Here is a 19,678-nt window from a genome sequence, read left to right as displayed (position 1 = left end):
TATTACTTCTAATAAAATTTCTTAATCCTTCCAGTACTTTCCAGCTGCTGAAGTTGAGTTATTTTCTGTCTGACCACAGTGCTCTCTGCTGACACCTCTTAAAGTAATTTACAAATCTGTTTAACTTTCTGGCACCAGTTGATTTAAAAAAAACATATTGTTTTCCACTGGAGTACCCCTTTTTAAGTGTGTGTGCACACTACAGAATATCTACCTATAGAAATCCTGGGCCAACATTACATTTTCCACAAGCATCGCCATAATGAATCTGTGTTCTGAACATGCGGCATCCCCATTGACGTCAGTGCAGTTCTGCGTAGTTGTTACGCCGAGCGCTCCGGGTCCCCGCTCCTCCCCGGAGCGCTCGCAACATCCTCGCATTTGCAGCGCCCCGGTCAGACCTGCTGACCGGGTGCGCTGCAATACCTCTCTCAGCCGGGATGCGATTCGCGATGCGGGAGGCGCCCGCTCGCGATGCGCATCCCGGCTCCCGTACCGGACTCGCTCTCCGTCGGTCTTGTCCCGGCGCGCGCGGCCCCACTCCTTAGGGCGCACGCGCGCCGGGTCTCTGCAATTTAAAGGGCCACTGCGCCACTGATTGGCGCAGCTGGCTTAATTAGTGTGTTCACCTGTGCACTCCCTATTTATACCTCACTTCCCCTGCACTCCCTCGCCGGATCTTGTTGCCATTGTGCCAGTGAAAGCGTTTCCTTGTGTGTTCCTAGCCTGTGTTCCAGACCTCCTGCCGTTGCCCCTGACTACGATCCTTGCTGCCTGCCCTGACCTTCTGCTACGTCCGACCTTGCTCTTGTCTACTCCCTTGTACCGCGCCTATCTTCAGCAGTCAGAGAGGTTGAGCCGTTGCTAGTGGATACGACCTGGTTGCTACTGCCGCTGCAAGACCAACCCTGCTTTGCGGCGGGCTCTGGTGAATACCAGTAGCAACTTAGAACCGGTCCACCAGCACGGTCCACGCCAATCCCTCTCTGGCACAGAGGATCCACCTCCAGCCAGCCGAATCGTGACAGTAGTATTCTGCCAAAATAATAAACATGTTAATTCTTCCAGTCTGGAATGGGACCTTTCCCTGCAGTATATCCGCAGGGTGCACAGTGCAGCAGAAACCCATTTTAAAAAAAATGAGAGGCTGCTGCACCGAAACCTCTGGTTGAAATTCCGTAGTGTGCATGGGCATTTACACAGTACAGAGATAGGTAAGGCCATGGTGGACAACCTGTGGTTCCCCAGCTGTTGTGAAACTTGTAGCTCCCAGTAAAAGGTTATTCAAGCATGCTGGGAGTTGTAGTTATAAAACAACTGGGAGCACCACATGTTGCACATCCCTGGGTCAGACCAACAGAAATAGACACACACTTGAATTACGTAGAGAAGACTATTGGACCGATGCTTTCATAGTTATATACATGTGTGGAATGTCCTGATATTGGGAATAGCTGCTATATGTATAGAAGGAAATAAACTGTTGCAGATACTCCATTACAGATCCTCCTGTATAAGCTCTCTTGGGTAGATATACAGTCATGGCCATAAATGTTGGCACCCCTGAAATTTTTCAAAAAAAATGAAGTATTTCTAACATAAAAGGATTGCAGTAACACATGTTTTGCTATACACATGTTTATTCCCTTTGTGTGTATTGGAACTAAACCAAAAAAGGGAGGAAAAAAGCAAATTGGACATAATGTCACCAAACTCCAAAAATGGGCTGGACAAAATTATTGGCACCCTTAACTTAATATTTGGTTGCACACCCTTTGGAAAAAATAACTGAAATCCAGTGTCTTCCTATAACCATCAATAAGCTTCTTACACCTCTCAGCCGGAATTTTGGACCACTCTTCCTTTGTAAACTGCTCCCGGTCTCTTATTGGAAGGCGCCTTTTCCCAACAGCAATTTTAAGGTCTCTCCACAGGTGTTCAATGGGATTTAGATCTGGACTCATTGCTGCCACTTCAGAACTCTCCAGTGCTTTGTTGCCATCCATTTCTGGGGGCTTTTTGACGTATGTTTGGGGTCATTGTCCTGCTGGAAGACCCAAGATCTCAGACGCAAACCCAGCTTTCTGACACTGGGCTGTACAGTGCGACCCAAAATCCGTTGGTAATCCTCAGATTTCATGATGCCTTGTACACATTCAAGGACCCCAGTGCCAGAGGCAGCAAAACAACCCAAAACATCATTGGCCTCCACCATATCTCACTGTAGGTACTGTGTTCTTTTCTTTGTAGGCCGCATTCCGTTTTTTGGGTAAACCGTAGAATGATGTGCTTTACCAAAAAGTTCTATCTTAATCTCATCTGTCCACAAGACGTTTTACCAGAAGAATTTTGGCTTACTTAAATTCATTTTGGCAAAATGTAGTCTTGCTTTTTTATGTCTCTGTGTCAGCAGTGGGGTCCTCCTGGGTCTCCTGCCATAGCATTTCATTTCATTTAAATGTCGACAGATAGTTTGCACTGACACTGATGCTCCCTGAGCCTGCAGGACAGCTTGAATATCTTTGGACCTTGTTTGGGGCTGCTTATCAACTATCCGGACTATCCTGCGTTGACACCTTTCATCAAATTTTCCTCTTCCCTCCACGCCAAGGGAGATTAGCTACAGTGCCATGGGTTGCAAACTTCTTGATAATGTTGCGCACTGTGGACAAAGGCAAATCTAGATCTCTGGAGATGGACTTGCAACCTAGAGGTTGTTGATAATTTTTCCACAATTTTGGTTCTCAAGTCCTCAGACAGTTCTTTTCTCCTCTTTCTGTTGTCCATGCTTAGTGTGGCACACACAGACACACAATGCAAAGACTATGTGAACTTCTCTCCTTTTTATCTGCTTGCAGGTGTGCTTTTTATATTGCCCACACCTTTTACTTACTCCAGGTGAGTTTAAAGGAGCATCACATGCTGGAAACTATCTTATTTATCCACAATTTTGGTGCTAATTATTTTGTCCAGCCCATTTTTGGAGTTTGGTGTGACATTATGTCCAATTAGCTTTTTTTCCTCCCTTTTTTGGTTTAGTTCGAATGCACACAAAGGGAATAAACGTGTGTATAGCAAAACATGTGTTACTGCAATCCTTTTCTTGAAAAATGTCAGGGGTGCCAACATTTACGGCCATGACTGTACAGTATCTATATCAACTGTAGATATATCTAGAATAACAGCAGTGACATAACTATAGGGGAGGTTCCATTTGCACTTGTCTCCTGATGCCTAAAAAAGTGCAAAGACCCCCTCTGCCACATAGAAAGATATAGGATAGTATTCGAAAATTTAATATGGTACATGTTAAGGCCCTGCTAAAGATTTTGCGTTAAGCTTTAAATGGGCACTCTCATTAAAAAAAATTTTTTGCCATTGCACTCCTTATGGTAAATAAAAAAATCTTTCTAATGCGTTGTTTAAAAAAAATAAAGTATTCTATGTTTTATCTGTTTTTAAAAAAGCTGCCACTAGGTGTCCCTACTTGTCCAGAGGACATTCCCACCCCCCCCCCCCCCCCCCCCACACCCCATCTCTTGCACAGACTTTGGACTCCTGCTGGCCTGGCAGAAGTCCATAATCAGGAAATGCTGAGGGATGTGTGTGCAGCCTTATCCAATCATAGCTCATCTCACACTGGACTGCTCCTGGCTGTGTGTAGCAGAGTGAGGGAGGAAGTTCTCCCCTGTATGGCTTCAGATGATGTCACGCCTGCTGGGGAACGCCCCTTCCCAGTCTGTGAATCTGACTGAGATTGAGGAGAAAATACAGAGCAATATCAAGGTAGAAAAATAATAAAAAATAAAGGCAGGGGGTGGTATTTTTGTTCAGTGTGCGCATGCGCAAATATTCAATGAATAGATGAACGCGCATACATTGAATGTGGGACGCGTGGTTACAGTGTGCGCATGTAGCTAATGAAGAGATGAATGCGCATACCATGAATGTGAGAGGCGCGGTTGTGTGGATACGGCGGCCCACGTGACCGCGGCCAATCACATGATTTGGGAGCGGAAACTGTCAGATGCGGGCTGATGTTTACAGTGTGCTAAATACGGATTGGCCCACATGGAATTAAATGTGAGTGGCGAGTCGCCTGTGTAGTGGGTGATGTAATACAACATCCTGTTTAGCAATTGGTGTATAAGTACTATCCTTAGTATGATTAATAGCTATTGGTGTGTTACTATTTGTGTGGAGCACTTGGATTGGCTCCAACGAATAGTGGACCTGAGTGGTTAGCCAATTGTGAGATCAGGAGGATACCATATAAAAAGGCTCACTTAGCTGTGACATTCATTGCTGTCAGTTGTCTCCTTGATAAAGCCACTCCGGTGGCGAAACATGTCGGGATGTGACAGACTTGTGTTTTAATAAGCAACTCCACTATGTCCTGCGCTTAGTATATTCAATCAAGCCAATTGATAGGGTCCAACCTGGCTTACTTAGCTACGTAGCTACTATATCGCCCATACCTGTGGTGCACAGCAGGTACATAGAGGCTGGGAGGCCCCAGTACTCCATGCTGGGGAATCTGACAAATCACAACCACATATATAAGTGGCTTGTGTTCATATAGAGGCTTAAACATCCCAGAACATCACCCAATCCAGACCTACCCCAGGGCATGTCACTGTAATAAAGCAGCATATGATCCAACATTGAGATCAGCAGCCTTAAAGATCTCACACACAGGTGATATTTACACCTGTCCTTATCTGTATGATATATAGTATCACCTAGAGTGATATATACATGCAAACAAATTCATAGTGATATGCATACCTGAATTAGGTCTGGCTCCTACTCATATGAGTTAGCTAACGACTAGTCCTGAGAACGGTGCAGCTAGTTTATGACTCCAAGGCCATTCCTCAAGAACCTAGGGACTTTAGTGGAGTTGTGTTTTTAAATACATTTAATTCCTCACATATGTAATTAATAAATCACATTAAAAGTTAAGTTTTATGATTTGTGATGCATGCAATAGAGAGTTTTTTTGTGGTTAACCCCTTGGGGTTATCTTGTTGTGTACAGCCTTAGCCAATCATAGCTCATCTCACAATGGACTGCTCCTGGCTTTATTTAGCAGAGTAAGGGATGAAGTTCTCCCCTGTATGGCTTCAGATGATGTCACACCTGCTGGGGAACGCCCCTTCCCAGTCTGTGAATCTGACTGAGATTGAGGAGAAAATACAGAGCAATATCAAGGTAGAAAACTAAAAAATAATAAAAATAAAGGCAGGGGGTGGTTTATCATGATGGGGACAGTGACCTGGGAGGATTATAACATTTACCAAAATCATGACTGGTACTCTTTAAGTTAGGCCTCTTGGGCATTTAAAATTGGCAAAAAATGTTGTTCAGTTCTGATGTTGTGGAATGACAGGTCCCAGGCAGCCCAAATGCATAATGCTAAATAAAGGCTGTCTGGGCATGCTGGGAGTTATCGTTTTGCAACAGCTGGGGCCACCCTGGTTGGTAACCACTGGATTAGGGCCTAGAAACAGCACAGCACCATCGTTTTATATGGTAACATAAAGTGCTTTACTACCTAAGCCTTTCATCTTTTGCTATGCGAAGTCAATGGGGAATATTTATCAAAGGATTGTGACTGGTTTTTCCCTTCTAAATTTGTCGCACAGAAAGTCGAAGTCTAAATATGTGCGACTTTTTTGCGACTTTTGCTTTAGAGGATTTTTAGAACATGATGCATTCTAGTCTATTTTAGATGGAAAAATGCATTGGTGCTGAATTTTTCAATAGCGACTTTTCAGCGAAAAGTCGCATTGGCCGAAAGTACGCCGAAATGTCAGACCATGTTGGAGCAGGTTTAAATACAGTCTAAAGTGTAGATCCCAAACTCTGTGCGCAGAATTTATCAAGAGCCGTGCGACTTTTGATAAATTAAGCGCACAATAGACCGGCCTAACCCTCTGTAGGTTGGTCTATATTGATGCGGGAAATAGACAACTTTGATAAATCTCCCCCAATGTCACATATACATTATGATGCAATAAAGACTTCACGGCATCATGACCTTGCAATAAAATGCCAATATATATGTATACAAGCTGATATTGTATTCTTTGCTCGTTTCCTAAAGCGTCAAAAGGAAAGAGGGGAAGAAAGTACTGACAATATGTCAAAAGTGCTCAGTGCTTCTTTACTCTTATTACACTGATGTCCCTCTAGGAGGCGCTCTATCATCATATAAACTCTGCCTTGAACTGCTCAAAATGATGACCAAAGAATATTCAATTGATGGTGCTAAACGGAATGCATGTGCACTCATTTTACTGTGTCTAAGGCTGGGTTCACATCACGTTTTAGGCAATACGGGACCGCATATGGCTGGGGGGAGCTAAAACTGGGCGCTCCCGTATCCCTGCCGTATGTGGCCCGTATGTAATGTATTTCAATGAGCCGACTGGAGTGAAACGCTGACTCCGGTCGGCTAATTTTTGCCTGGTATGCGGTTTTCCCACTGGACCTAAAACCGTGGTCGACTCATTGAAATACATTACTTATGGGCCGCATACGGCAGGGGTACGCGAGCACCCAGTTTTAGCTCCCCCGAGCCGTATGCGGTCCCATATTGCCTAACATGTGATATAGTATATAGCTTTCTTTCTTTCAGAGTCCATGTAAATCCTGTCTGCTGCATTGTCCAGTCCCTTTAAAACAGCATACAGTGATCCCCCCGACCGACGATGACCCCGACATACAATAATTTCAACATACGATGGACTCTCAGGGGCCATCACATGTTGAAGGCAGCATCAACATACGATGCTTTTGTATGTCGGGGCCATCGCATAAACGACTATCTGGCAGCACAGACTGCTTCAGCTGCTGCCGGACAGCCATTTAATGTGCCCCGTGTGCTTCGGTGAGTGTCACTCACTTGTCCCCGCCGCTCTGGAACGTCCTCTTCAGGCTCTGCTGCATTGCCGTCGCTCTCCTTCGTCGTCATCACGTGACCGCGCACGCCGTCCTGTCACCCAATAGGAACGGCGTGCGCAGCGACATGATGACGGCGATGGAGACCGACGATCCAGGGCAGTGGTGACGGTCCGGAGCGGCGGGGACACCCCGGGGACGTGATGACGGCGATGGGGAGCGACGATCCAGGGCAGCGGTGACGGTCCGGAGCGGCGATGACACGTGAGTATAACATTCTATATTACTATTGCACGAATACCTCAACATACAATGGATTCACAAAAGAAAAAAAAAATAAATACAATGGATTCAAGTAACAATGGTTCATTTGGAACAAATTACCATCATATGTTGATAGATCACTGTATATGGTCAGAATAGGTGACTCCTTCCGGGAAATTGAAATTGATGGCTTTCCCCATCTCTGCTACAGTATATGTTGGCATCCCATTCTCAATCAATGAAGTGCCGGCTGCGCACTGCCGCTCCATTGACCTCTGTTCTCGGGATTGGTTGGGGTCCAAATGGTCAGACCACCACCAAACAGCTAGTTATCTCCTATCCTGTGGATAAAGATAATGTTTAAAGGAGTAGTCCAGTGGTGACTCAGTGGTGAGCAACTTATCCCCTATCCTAAGGATAGGGGATAAGTTGCAGATCGCGGGGGGTCCGACCGCTGGGGCCCCCTGCGATCTCCTGTACGGAGCCCCGACAGCCCGCGGGAAGGGGGTGTTTCGACCTCCGCACGAGGCGGCGGCCGACACGCCCCCTCAATACAACTCTATGGCAGAGCTGAAGCGCTGCCTTTGGCAATCTCCGGCTCTGCCATAGAGATGTATTGAAGGGGCGTGTCGGCCGCCGCTTCGTGCGGGGGTCGACACCTGCTATCTGGGCCGAGAGAAGGGGCCCCGAACAGAGAGATCGTAGGGGGCCCCAGCGGTCGGACCCCCCGGCGATCTCAAACTTATCCCCTATCCTTAGGATAGGGGATAAGTTTTTCACCACTGGACTACCCCTTTAATGTTGGGATATCCCTTTAAGCAGGGCTCAAGTCCTGCAGGAACACATGGGAACTGAGTTCCTGCACTTTTTTCACAGCAGGTTCCCATTAGCAGGAGTCCTGCAGGATCAGCCCTTGAGTGAAAATCTTGGATGAGTTCCCTCACTTTTTTTTTTCCAGGACTTGACCCCTGCCTTTAAGGGTCTATTCATAAGTACAGTATCCTGTGCATCAATTCACAGGATTGTGTTTAGGCATTTAGTTTACATTAAAATCTGCAGCTTCAAATCCTGTGCATTAATTATGCTCAGGATACTGTATGTGTGAATACACCTACAGGGTAGGGTACCATGTAGCAAATATGCTGCATATTTTTCCAGCTAATTTGGCTACCCATTGACTTCAATGGGTAGGAAAATACACAGCAGCAAATACACAGCAAGCGTATGTTTCTACATAACTTATTTTTGGCATTTTTGGGACCTGAAAAAAACATAGAAGAAATTGAGGGGGCATTAGAAGAAATAAAAAAAAAAAAAGAAATTGTTACAGAGAGAAGTTTTTGGGATTGAAACATTGAATTCATTGACTCCAGATGAGCTCAATGAAGTCTATAACTTTGCGGTATTCCTGTGAACGAACATCTATGTGTATATTGCTGCTAAGAATATTTACATGATAATTGATGTTTTTAATTGCAAAGTGATATTTACTGTGGTTTTTATACATAATTTCTCGTTTCAGAACTAAGTTCACGCGATATGTGAATTACTATGTATATGATGGTGGGACCGCGATAGGGAGCATGTCCTCCGAAATGTTGGAAGTGTCCGGCAAATACTCACCCGTCTACCCCTTTGTGAGAGGAAGGAGCGTCAGCAACAGGATGCCCGGGAAAGGGCGAAGATATCCCGGTTGCTGAGGACTGTCGAGCGTGTCTAGTGAGCACTATGGATGATGTTCTATTTTGTATTCGTTAAAGGGGTACTCCGGCCCTGAGACATCTTATCTCCTATCCAAAGGATAGGGGATAAGATGTCTCACCGCGGGGGGCCCGCCGCTGGGGACTCCCGCAATCTTGTGTTCGCCACCCACCTGTTTGAGCTGCACGTCACGGTGCCAGCTCACAAACAGCAGGGTGGCGATCACGGGGCCGTGTCTCCGTGTGATGTCACCCCCCGCCCCCGCTATGCAAGTCTATGGGAGGGGGCGTGACTGCCGTCACGCCCCCTGCCATAGACTTGCATAGCGGGGGTGACGTCACACGGGGCGGGGTCGTGACGTCACGATACTCCGGCCCCGTGATTGCCACCCTGCTGTTTGTGAGCTGGCACCGCGGCATGCAGCTCAAACAAGTGGATGGCGAACACAAGATTGCGGGGGTCCCCAGCGGCGGGCCCCCCGCGGTGAGACATCTTATCCCCTATCCTTTGGATAGGAGATAAGATGTCTCGGGGCCAGAGTACCCCTTTAATGACTGTCATACTGGAGATCTATTGATCTATTTTTTGTACTATGGAAAACTAATTACTAAAGAAAAAACATTAAGAAATCTATGGAATTGTCACGTGTGATCATTATGGCTTATGCTGGAATATCTATAGGGCCACAGTTTGGAGACCATGGGGGAGATCCATCAAAACTTTTGCAGAGGGGAAAACAAATATCAAGTAGTTGCCCATAGCAACCAGAGTGTTTCTTTAATTTTTAAAAGCCCTGGTTGCTATGGGCAACTGGTCAACCTTTCCTCAGCACAGGACTTGATGAATCTCCCCCATTTTTCTAGACTATAGAGAATTATAAACCTGGTGCAGTTGCCCGTAGCAACAATGAGTGAAGAGAAAACAATGAGCCCATAGCAACCAATGACATTGCAGCTTTCATTTTCTAAAAAAACGTGTCTCAACTCTCAAACCGAGAGTTGATTGGCTGCTGGGATGACTGCTTGCTTAGCAACCACCGCTTTGCCCACTAAAGGCTAATGACTGCACAAGATATATTTTGTAATAATTGTCTGATGTGACGTCATCCTCTCCTAACACAAACGCCGCAGGCTACACAGCAAGGTTATCATTATAAGCGCGACCTCAAATTTTCAATATCCCGAATCAAAGATGGCGGCTGTGGTGTTGAACGGTGCCCACAGTCAAGATGGCGTCGCCGGAAGTGTGGCGCAGCAGAGCACGTGAGCGGAGGAAGCTCCTTCTCTCTTTCTCATTCAGTCGGCTTCAGCTTCGTGGCAGCCCGTTGGCTCAGGAGCCGCAGAGGAAGGATGGCGCTCAGTGTGACCGTGTCCAGCAGCCCAAGCCCCCCACTGGGTGAGGAGAGGCGCCCCCTACTGTCCCTTATCACTCATATACCGACACCTGCAGCCCGGGGAACTACAATTCCCAGCGTGCCCTGTCACACTCATCTTAGGCGTGGCGTGCTGGGACTTGTAGTTCAGCCACCGCAGCTGTCAGTGAGCTTCAGTCTCTTGCCTGCTCTGTCATCATGTCATGCTGGGACTTGTAGTTCCACTACCAGCATTGTTTCTGATAATTCCCCCATCATATTCTGTTAGCAGCTTTGTAGTTCTGTCCCATGGCAGCCATGGAGAACTAGAAGTCCCAGCTGTGATTTGCTTTTTTTTTTTTTTTTTTTGGCACGGTATGGGAGTACTACAACTCCCATCATGTATCATTTTGTTCATGGGGTGCTGGGTAGTGTTGAGCACGAATATTCGTAATGCGAATTTTTATTGTGAATATCGGCACTTCGTGATTTCGTGAATATTTAGAATATAATATATATATATATATATATATATATATATATATATATATATATATATTATTTTTTTCTCACATGCTAATTTTTATGCTAATATTCAAATATAGCGAATATGCAAATTTCGCAAACATAGGAAGAATAATCGTCAATATATTCGCTAAATATCGCGAATTCGAATTAGTGCTGGGATGTCTCCGTAGCCAATGTGGAATTGCAAGTCCCAGCATGACCTGTCATTATCTCAGCAGCGCTGCATGCTGATATTTGTAGTGTTCCTACACATCATGGTGTTCCCAGCATGCTCTGTCACAATGGTCTCCAAACTGTGACCCTCCAGCTGTTTCAAAACTACAACTCCCAGCACGCCCGGACAGCCAACCGCTGTCCGGGCATGCTGGGAGTTGTAGTTTTGCAACTTCTGGAGGGCCACAGTTTTGAGCCATGTTGTTCTGGTACTTGTAGTTCATCACGGCTATGTTTTTTGTCACTTTCCGGCAACAGAACCACAAGTCCCAGCAGGATCTGTCAGCATCCCAATAGCCCTGCATGCTGGTAACGGAAGTTTTAATACACGTTTTAGGTGAAACCTATGTCTTTTGTGTTCCCAACATCCTCTTAGGCTGCGTTCACACCACGTTTTTGCAATACAGTTCCCGTATACGTTTTCATTATTGAAAACTTATGGAACCGTATTGAAAACCGTATACATAGAGAAATAATAGAAAACCGTATGCATCTGGATGCGGACGGTTTGCTTGCAATACGTTTTTTTCCCGTACTCAAAACCATGGTAAAGCTGGGGTCACATGACGTTTTTGCCATACTGTTTTCAATCAGTTTTTCTAAAGAAAACCGTATGGCAAAAAAACGGATGGAACCGTATGGGAAAAAGTAAACCGAATGCGTTTTTTAAACCGTATACTGTATTTAAAAGTGGGAACTGGGGACTTTAGGATGCAAATGCGCATGTGCAAAGTAAAAACCGTATACTTTTTCCCACATGGAACCGTATACATGTGTGTTTTCCATTGACGTCCATGTAAAAAAAAAAAAAAAAAAAAATATATATATATATATATATATATATATATATACGGTTGCAGTACGGTTTTTAAACTGGAGACTAAACCGTGGTCAATCATGGTTTTGAGTATGGGAAAAAACTTATTGCAAGAAAACCGTACGCAATCGGGTGCATACGGTTTTCAATTATTTCTCTATGTATACGGTTTTCTAAACGGTTCCATACGTTTTCAATAATAAAAACGAATACGGGAAACGTTCTTGAAAAACGTGTCGTCAACCCAGCCTTAACCACGGTTTTGTCTCCGGTTTAAAAACCGTACTGCAACCGCATAGGTTTTTTTAAATTTATTTTTTAACATGGACGTCAATGGGAAACGCACATGTATACGGTTCCATACGGGAAACCGTATACGGTTTTTACTTTGCACATGCGCATTTGCATCCTAAAGTCCCCAACAAACACCCCTCCCATTAAAAATGGACAAAATTTTCAAAAAGTTATGTTTTTTTTTAATAATTTTTTTTTAATATAAACGGACAGAACTGTATGCACTTAAAAAAAATCAGTATACGGTTTAAAAACTCGTACTGTTTGGCTGTTTGTGTCCTGGAATGATGGTGATTGTGGTACTGCATCACTGCTGGGGAACTACAAATCCCAGCATTCTGTGTCATGGAGTGCAGCGTCTTGTAGAGGTATATTTCGCATAGCAGGGGATTTGGAACCACAAGTCCCAGCATGTCCTGTTGGCATCTTTGTGCCATGTGTTGGTGTGGCTTGTCGTTTTGTTACCATGGAAGCTCTTTTCTATGTCAGATTTGCTATCATGAACTACAAGTCCCAGCGTGTTTTGTGCTGGGATGATAATAATTCTAGTTATTTGAGGAGCATTGATGTCGGGGAACCACAAGTCCCATCATGCTCTGCCATCACCTATCTCTGTCATGCAGTTTTACGTTGAAAAGATGAGACAGCAGATGTGGAACTACAAATCCCAACATTCCCGGGTGTCTTTTTATTTTTTTTATTTTTTATTTCTGTTGTTTAGCGTATTTGTTGCTTGCTATAGCAGTCAGATCCCAGGTGGGGCAAAGGAAAGTGGGATACCCTACCATGGTCTAGGTCAGTGGACCTCCAGCTGTTGCAAAACTACAACTCCCATCATGCCCGGACAGGTCGTCATTATTAGTAGTTGAACCCCTATGGATCAGCTGATTGAAGCTGTCATCATTGTTTACCAGGCACAGCTCCGTAGAGCAGTGTTTCCCAACCAGGATGACTCCAGCTGTTGCAAAACTACAACTCCCAGCATGCCCGGACAGCCGAAGGCTGTCCGGGCATGCTGGGAGTTGTAGTTTTGCAACAGCTGGAGGCCCGCACTTTTGAGCCTACTGTTGTAGGGGTTCTCAGGTGGGCAGACACCCCAATATTTGTGTATGCCCAGGGGTGTCCATAGGTGTTGCCCCCTGTAATGTTGGGTTGTCCACGTGCTGGATGAGGTATATGGTGCAGCCGCCCTTTTACAACACTGCTCCTTGCCGGAGGTTGCATCAGCCTGTGATGTCCTATCATCCTGACATCCCATAATCATCATCCTCCTCCTCCCTCTCATATATGTACTGTACTGTATTAGGTTGTCCATATAGATCAGTGTTCTCCTGCTATTGCAAAATTACAACTCCCAGCATGCCCTGACTGCATTTTCTCCATGCAGGATAAGACGGAACGCTGGGTGTTGTAGTTCTGCAAAATCTGGAGGTCCACAGTTCATAGACCTAGGATTGAAACAACTGAACAATTAAAGTGTTTAAAAAAAAAAAAAAAAAAAAATCTCTACCCCTAATTAAAAAAATAAAATATAAAAAATCTCTACCCCGAATTAAAAATAAAATAAAAAAAATCTCTACCCCTAATTAAAAAAAATGTAATATAAAAAAATCTCTACCCCTAATTAAAAAATATAAAAATCTCTAATAATAAATAAATATAAAAAATCCCTACCCCTAATAAAAAATAAAAATCTCTCTCTAATAAAAAATATAAAAAATCTCTACCCCAATAAAAAAAATATAAAAATCTCTAATAAAAAATAAATATTAAAAATCCCTACCCCTAATAAAAAATAAAAATCTCTCTCTAATAAAAAATATAAAAAATCCCTACCCCTATTAAAAAATTTTTTATATAAAATCTCTATCCCTAATGAAAAATTAAATATAAAAAATCCCTACCACTAATAAAAAAATAAAAATAAATCCCTATCCCTAATAAAAAATTAAATGTAAAAAAAAAATCACTACCCCTAATAAAAAATAAATATAAAAAAAATCACTACCCCAAATGTAAAAATTCAATATAAAAAATCTCTATCCTTAATAAAAAATTTCAATACAAAAAATTCCTACCACTAATAAATTAAATATAAATAAATCCCCATCCCTAATAAAAAATAAAATGTAAAAAATCACTACCCCTAATAAAGATATTACATATAAATAAATCCCCATCCCGATTAAAAAGTAAAATGTAAAATCACTAACTCTAATAAAAAAAAATATATAAAAAATCCCTACCCCTTATAAATAAAATAAAATATTTAAAATGTATTAATAATAAAAATAAAATAATAGTTGATCAGACCCCCACCTTTCCTGTGGATAGATTAGTGTTTCCCTACCAGGGTGCCCCCAGCTGTTGCAAAACTACAGCCGAAGACTGTCCGGGCATGTTGAAAGTTGTAGTTTTGCAACAGCTGGAGGCACCCTGGTTGGGAAACACTGGGATAGATAATGCTTCTTAGGAAAACTCTTCCAGGATACGACATGTGACACTAAGTGATGCAGAACACAAGTCATCTTTACTTTTTCTTCTACAAACATTGATTAATGTTTCTTAATGGACCCGGGTTATGCATAATGTATTCCTGCTCGCAGTCTTAAAATAAGGACAGACGATAATCTGAGACGACGCCAATGGATTTCTGTCAATGCGTCTGGATCAGGAGAGGATCTCCAGCAGCACTAAGTCCATGTCCGGTCCATGTCACAGCTATGTTATTAAGAATTCCCAGCAGAATTGTCTTGTATTAGTGAAACCCGGGCAGAGGGATTCTATAGTCTTATAACCGAGACACATGAAAGCCTGTGAGAAGCTAGATACTCTGGTCTGATGAAATGAAAATTGAAGTTTTTGGACGCAATTTTAAGCATCATGTCTGGAGGAAACCAGGCACTGCCCATCACCTGCCCAATACCATCCCTACAGTGATCATGGTGGGGGCAGCATCATGTCTGGAGGAAACCAGGCACTGCCCATCACCTGCCCAATACCATCCCTACAGTGATCATGGTGGGGGCAGCATCATGTCTGGAGGAAACCAGGCACTGCCCATCACCTGCCCAATACCATCCCTACAGTGATCATGGTGGGGGCAGCATCATGTCTGGAGGAAACCAGACACTGCCCATCACCTGCCCAATACCATTTCTACAGTGATCATGGTGGGGGCAGCATCATGTCTGGAGGAAACCAGGCACTGCCCATCACCTGCCCAATACCATCCCTACAGTGATCATGGTGGGGGCAGCATCATGTCTGGAGGAAACCAGGCACTGCCCATCACCTGCCCAATACCATCCCTACAGTGATCATGGTGGGGGCAGCATCATGTCTGGAGGAAACCAGGCACTGCCCATCACCTGCCCAATACCATCCCTACAGTGATCATGGTGGGGGCAGCATCATGTCTGGGGGAAACCAGGTACTACCCATCACATCCCAATACCATCCCTACAGTGATCATGGTGGGGGCAGCTTCATGTCTGGAGGAAACCAGGCACTGCCCATCACCTGCCCAATACCATCCCTACAGTGATCATGGTGGGGGCAGCATCATGTCTGGAGGAAACCAGACACTGCCCATCACCTGCCCAATACCATTTCTACAGTGATCATGGTGGGGGCAGCATCATGTCTGGAGGAAACCAGGCACTGCCCATCACCTGCCCAATACCATCCCTACAGTGATCATGGTGGGGGCAGCATCATGTCTGGAGGAAACCAGGCACTGCCCATCACCTGCCCAATACCATCCCTACAGTGATCATGGTGGGGGCAGCATCATGTCTGGAGGAAACCAGGCACTGCCCATCACCTGCCCAATACCATCCCTACAGTGATCATGGTGGGGGCAGCATCATGTCTGGAGGAAACCAGGCACTGCCCATCACCTGCCCAATACCATCCCTACAGTGATCATGGTGGGGGCAGCATCATGTCTGGGGGAAACCAGGTACTACCCATCACATCCCAATACCATCCCTACAGTGATCATGGTGGGGGCCGCATCATGTCTGTAGAAAACCAGGCACTGCCCATCACCTGCCCAATACCATCCCTACCGTGATCATGGTGGGGGCCGCATCATGTCTGGGGAAACCAGGCACTGCCCATCACCTGCCCAATACCATCCCTACAGTCATCATGGTGGGGGCAGCATCATGTCTGGAGGAAATCAGGTACTGCCCATCACCTGCCCAATACCATCCCTACAGTGATCATGGTGGGGGCAGCATCATGTCTGGAGGAAACCAGGCACTGCCCATCACCTGCCCAATACCATCCCTACAGTGATCATGGTGGGGGCAGCATCATGTCTGGAGGAAATCAGGTACTGCCCATCACCTGCCCAATACCATCCCTACAGTGATCATGGTGGGGCAGCATCATGTCTGGAGGAAACCAGGCACTGCCCATCACCTGTCCAATACCATCCCTACAGTGATCATGGTGGGGGCCGCATCATGTCTGGGGAAACCAGGCACTGCCCATCACCTGCCCAATACCATCCCTACAGTCATCATGGTGGGGGCAGCATCATGTCTGGAGGAAACCAGGCACTGCCCATCACCTGTCCAATACCATCCCTACAGTGATCATGGTGGGGGCCGCATCATGTCTGGGGAAACCAGGCACTGCCCATCACCTGCCCAATACCATCCCTACAGTCATCATGGTGGGGGCAGCATCATGTCTGGAGGAAACCAGGCACTGCCCATCACCTGCCCAATACCATCCCTACAGTGATCATGGTGGGGGCAGCATCATGTCTGGAGGAAACCAGGCACTGCCCATCACATCCCAATACCATCCCTACAGTGATCATGGTGGGGGCTGCATTATGTCTGGAGGGAACCAGGCACTGCCCATCACCGACCCAATACCATCCCTACAGTGATCATGGTGGGGGCAGCATTATGTCTGGAGGGAACCAGGCACTGCCCATCACCTGCCCAATACCATCCCTACAGTGATCATGGTGGGGGCTGCATCATGTCTGGAGGGAACCAGGCACTGCCCATCACCTGCCCAATAACATCCCTACAGTGATCATGGTGGGGGCAGCATCTTTCTATCAGTTTGTAATGCTTACGGTCCGGATTAGTGCTAGAAAAACCTCTTCTGCGAAAAAATAGTGCACTCTCCCTGACACCATATTACTGTACATACATTAGTAGATATTACTGTACATACCTGTCATGCACTTTAAAGCTCCTTGGCACTTATACAAAGTTATAAGGATTTCTAGAACTTTAATACTGATGGGTTTAGTATAGGTGGTCAATATTAGTAGTTGAACCCCCATTGATCAGCTGATTGAAGTTGTCATGTGCTGCTACTGCCTCAACATTGTTTACTAGGCACAGCTCCGTAGAGCAGGGTTTCTCAACCAGGATGCCTCCAGCCTTCGGCTGTCCGGGCATACTGGGAGTTGTAGTTTCACAACAGCTGGAGGCACCCTGGTTGAGATACACTGCCGTTGAGTTTGTAGTGGCTATACCTGGCATCGCAGCCCTCCAAAGAGCAGTCTCGTTCAGTTGTATAGGCTGCAGCAATATGGGCAGATATTGCGTCCCCAATGATAACTGATCGCTGGGGAATAGAGAACCTGGGCCATTAGCTTAGCGATATGCTGATCACTGGGTCAGAATGGAAAACCAGAACACTTAGCAATCAGGTGATCACTTGGCCGAAATAGAGAACCTTCTCCCATAGGCCGGGTTCACACTGCGGAATCTCCATGCAGAATTTCTGCTGAAGATCGAGCCGGCGGCACTAGGATGGCGCAGACCCCTATAGATGGCAATGCATTTCTGAGCAAATCCAAACAATCTATCCAGAAATGCATTGCCATCTATAGGGGCAGCAATGCAGTCCTGTGGAAATTCCGCACAGAGATAGCCTTGGGGTCTATTTACATGGCAGAATTTCCCCTTGCGGAATTCCGCCTCAAATTAAAGCCCATAGACTTCTATGGGATTCTGCACTCCCATTCACACATCAGCATTTCAGAAGTGTGGATGGGAGTGCGGAATCCCATAGAAGTCTATGGGCTTTAATTTGAGGCAGAATTCTGCAAGCGGAAATTCCGGCATGTAAATAGACCCTTAGGGTATGTTTACACGATAGACGTTCTAGGCAAAATTTTAGGTGCTTTGGATTTTTTTTTGGGGTTTCAATGGGGATTCCTCTTGGTTGTGCAGATTTTCGAATGGAAAACCAATAATTCACTGCACGATGGCAAAAACCAAAACAATTCTTAGTGAACACTTAAAGGGGTACTCCGGTGGAAAACTTTATTATTTTTATTTTTTTGTTTTTTTAAATGAACTGGTGCTAGAAAGTTAAACATATTTGTAAATTACTTATATTACAAAATCTTTATCCTTCCAGTACTTTTTAGCAGCTGTATGCTACAGATGAAATTCTTTGCTTTTTGAATTTCTTTTTTGTCTTGTCCACAGTGCTCTCTGCTGACCCTTTTTTTCCTGTCAGGAAATGTCCAGAGCAGCATAGGCTTACTATGGGGATTTTCTCCTGCTCTGGACATGTTCCTGATACGGGCATCAGGTGTCAGCAGAGAGCACTTTTTTTTTTTTTTTTTTAATGCTGGATAACCCCCTTAACATCTGTCTACAATAGCATTTTACTTTGTGCTGCATGTGGGTCTCTGGTCACTATCCTATTTTTTTTGTCTATTGTCCCCAATTTTGTCCACTGATGATGCTAGCATCATGCAGTCAAAACACGCAGGGATTTTTTTTTTTTTTTAATTATTGTATCTATCTTTATGGTTAGTTATACCATCTGCACTTTTCACTGGGTGAAATCATTACTTCTCTTACTTGGCTGTGCCTTATTTAAACCCTGGGCGTTGTTTCAAATTTTTGTTTGTTCTGCCTGCATTTTGTATTCGTATTGACCACAAACATATAGCCCAACAATTCAGTATATACCTATGTGTTTCTGGGCATTGTGTTGGCTTTCAACCATTGCTTACTACTTTCGAATTTTTTAGAATGAGTTTTTTTTTACAATTATGTACGTTTTAATAAGAGTTACGTTTTAGCACTATGTGACTTATATTGTTTATGGACATTGGGAGGATAGAGCTTCTTTCTTAATCCTATAAGCTCTAAGGGTTATTCATTTCTTTATTTATTTATTTATTTTTATTCTTGTAGCAGATATTTTCATATAGTTGTCTTTTTGTTACATCCCTTTCCCATGTGTTGTTGTCGGAACTTATTTTATTCTAGCTATCCCTGTCCTGGAGCACATTGCTTTTATCTGTTGTTCTACAGCTTTTGTGGCTTGTTTACTTTTTTTATGATCTGGTTCTATTGTAATAGGGGCCACAATGGCGCTGTGAGTTGTCGTTGATACAGGTGCAGGGACGCTTTGTGTTTTTTATGGTACAACCTTCCCATGGAAGTGATAGGGAGCGTTCACACTGAGTAATTCAAGATTAATTTACTCGAGTAATTCCTCTAGAATTTTCCGCTTAGAAATAATTATCATCTGCTTTGCCATTGACTTCAGTGTATTTTACTCTGCACTGTTCACACTGCGTAAATTCGGCTCGTGGAATT

At 44.6% G+C, this 19,678-nt stretch overlaps 1 protein-coding gene across 5 annotated transcripts in view; it reads left to right on the top strand.

The window, feature by feature from the left end:
• The first annotated feature begins 9,941 nt into the window (after positions 1-9,941).
• EPRS1 (glutamyl-prolyl-tRNA synthetase 1) overlaps positions 9,942-19,678 on the top strand; it is a 147,918-nt gene continuing 138,181 nt past the window's right edge. For 2 of the 5 annotated variants that reach the window (XM_056568366.1, XM_056568361.1), the window contains exon 1: positions 9,944-10,266. In XM_056568366.1, coding sequence (XP_056424341.1) covers positions 10,221-10,266 — 46 coding nt within the window. In that variant the 5' untranslated portion in view covers positions 9,944-10,220. Of the gene's footprint in view, positions 10,267-19,678 lie in introns of all 5 variants that reach the window. The other 3 variants (XM_056568365.1, XM_056568362.1, XM_056568364.1) reach the window with 3 other exon arrangements.

Source organism: Hyla sarda, chromosome 3 (genome assembly GCF_029499605.1).
Source record: "Hyla sarda isolate aHylSar1 chromosome 3, aHylSar1.hap1, whole genome shotgun sequence".
In the NCBI taxonomy this organism is placed as follows: Eukaryota; Metazoa; Chordata; class Amphibia; order Anura; family Hylidae; genus Hyla; species Hyla sarda.
This window is presented reverse-complemented; position numbering and strand designations above follow the sequence as displayed.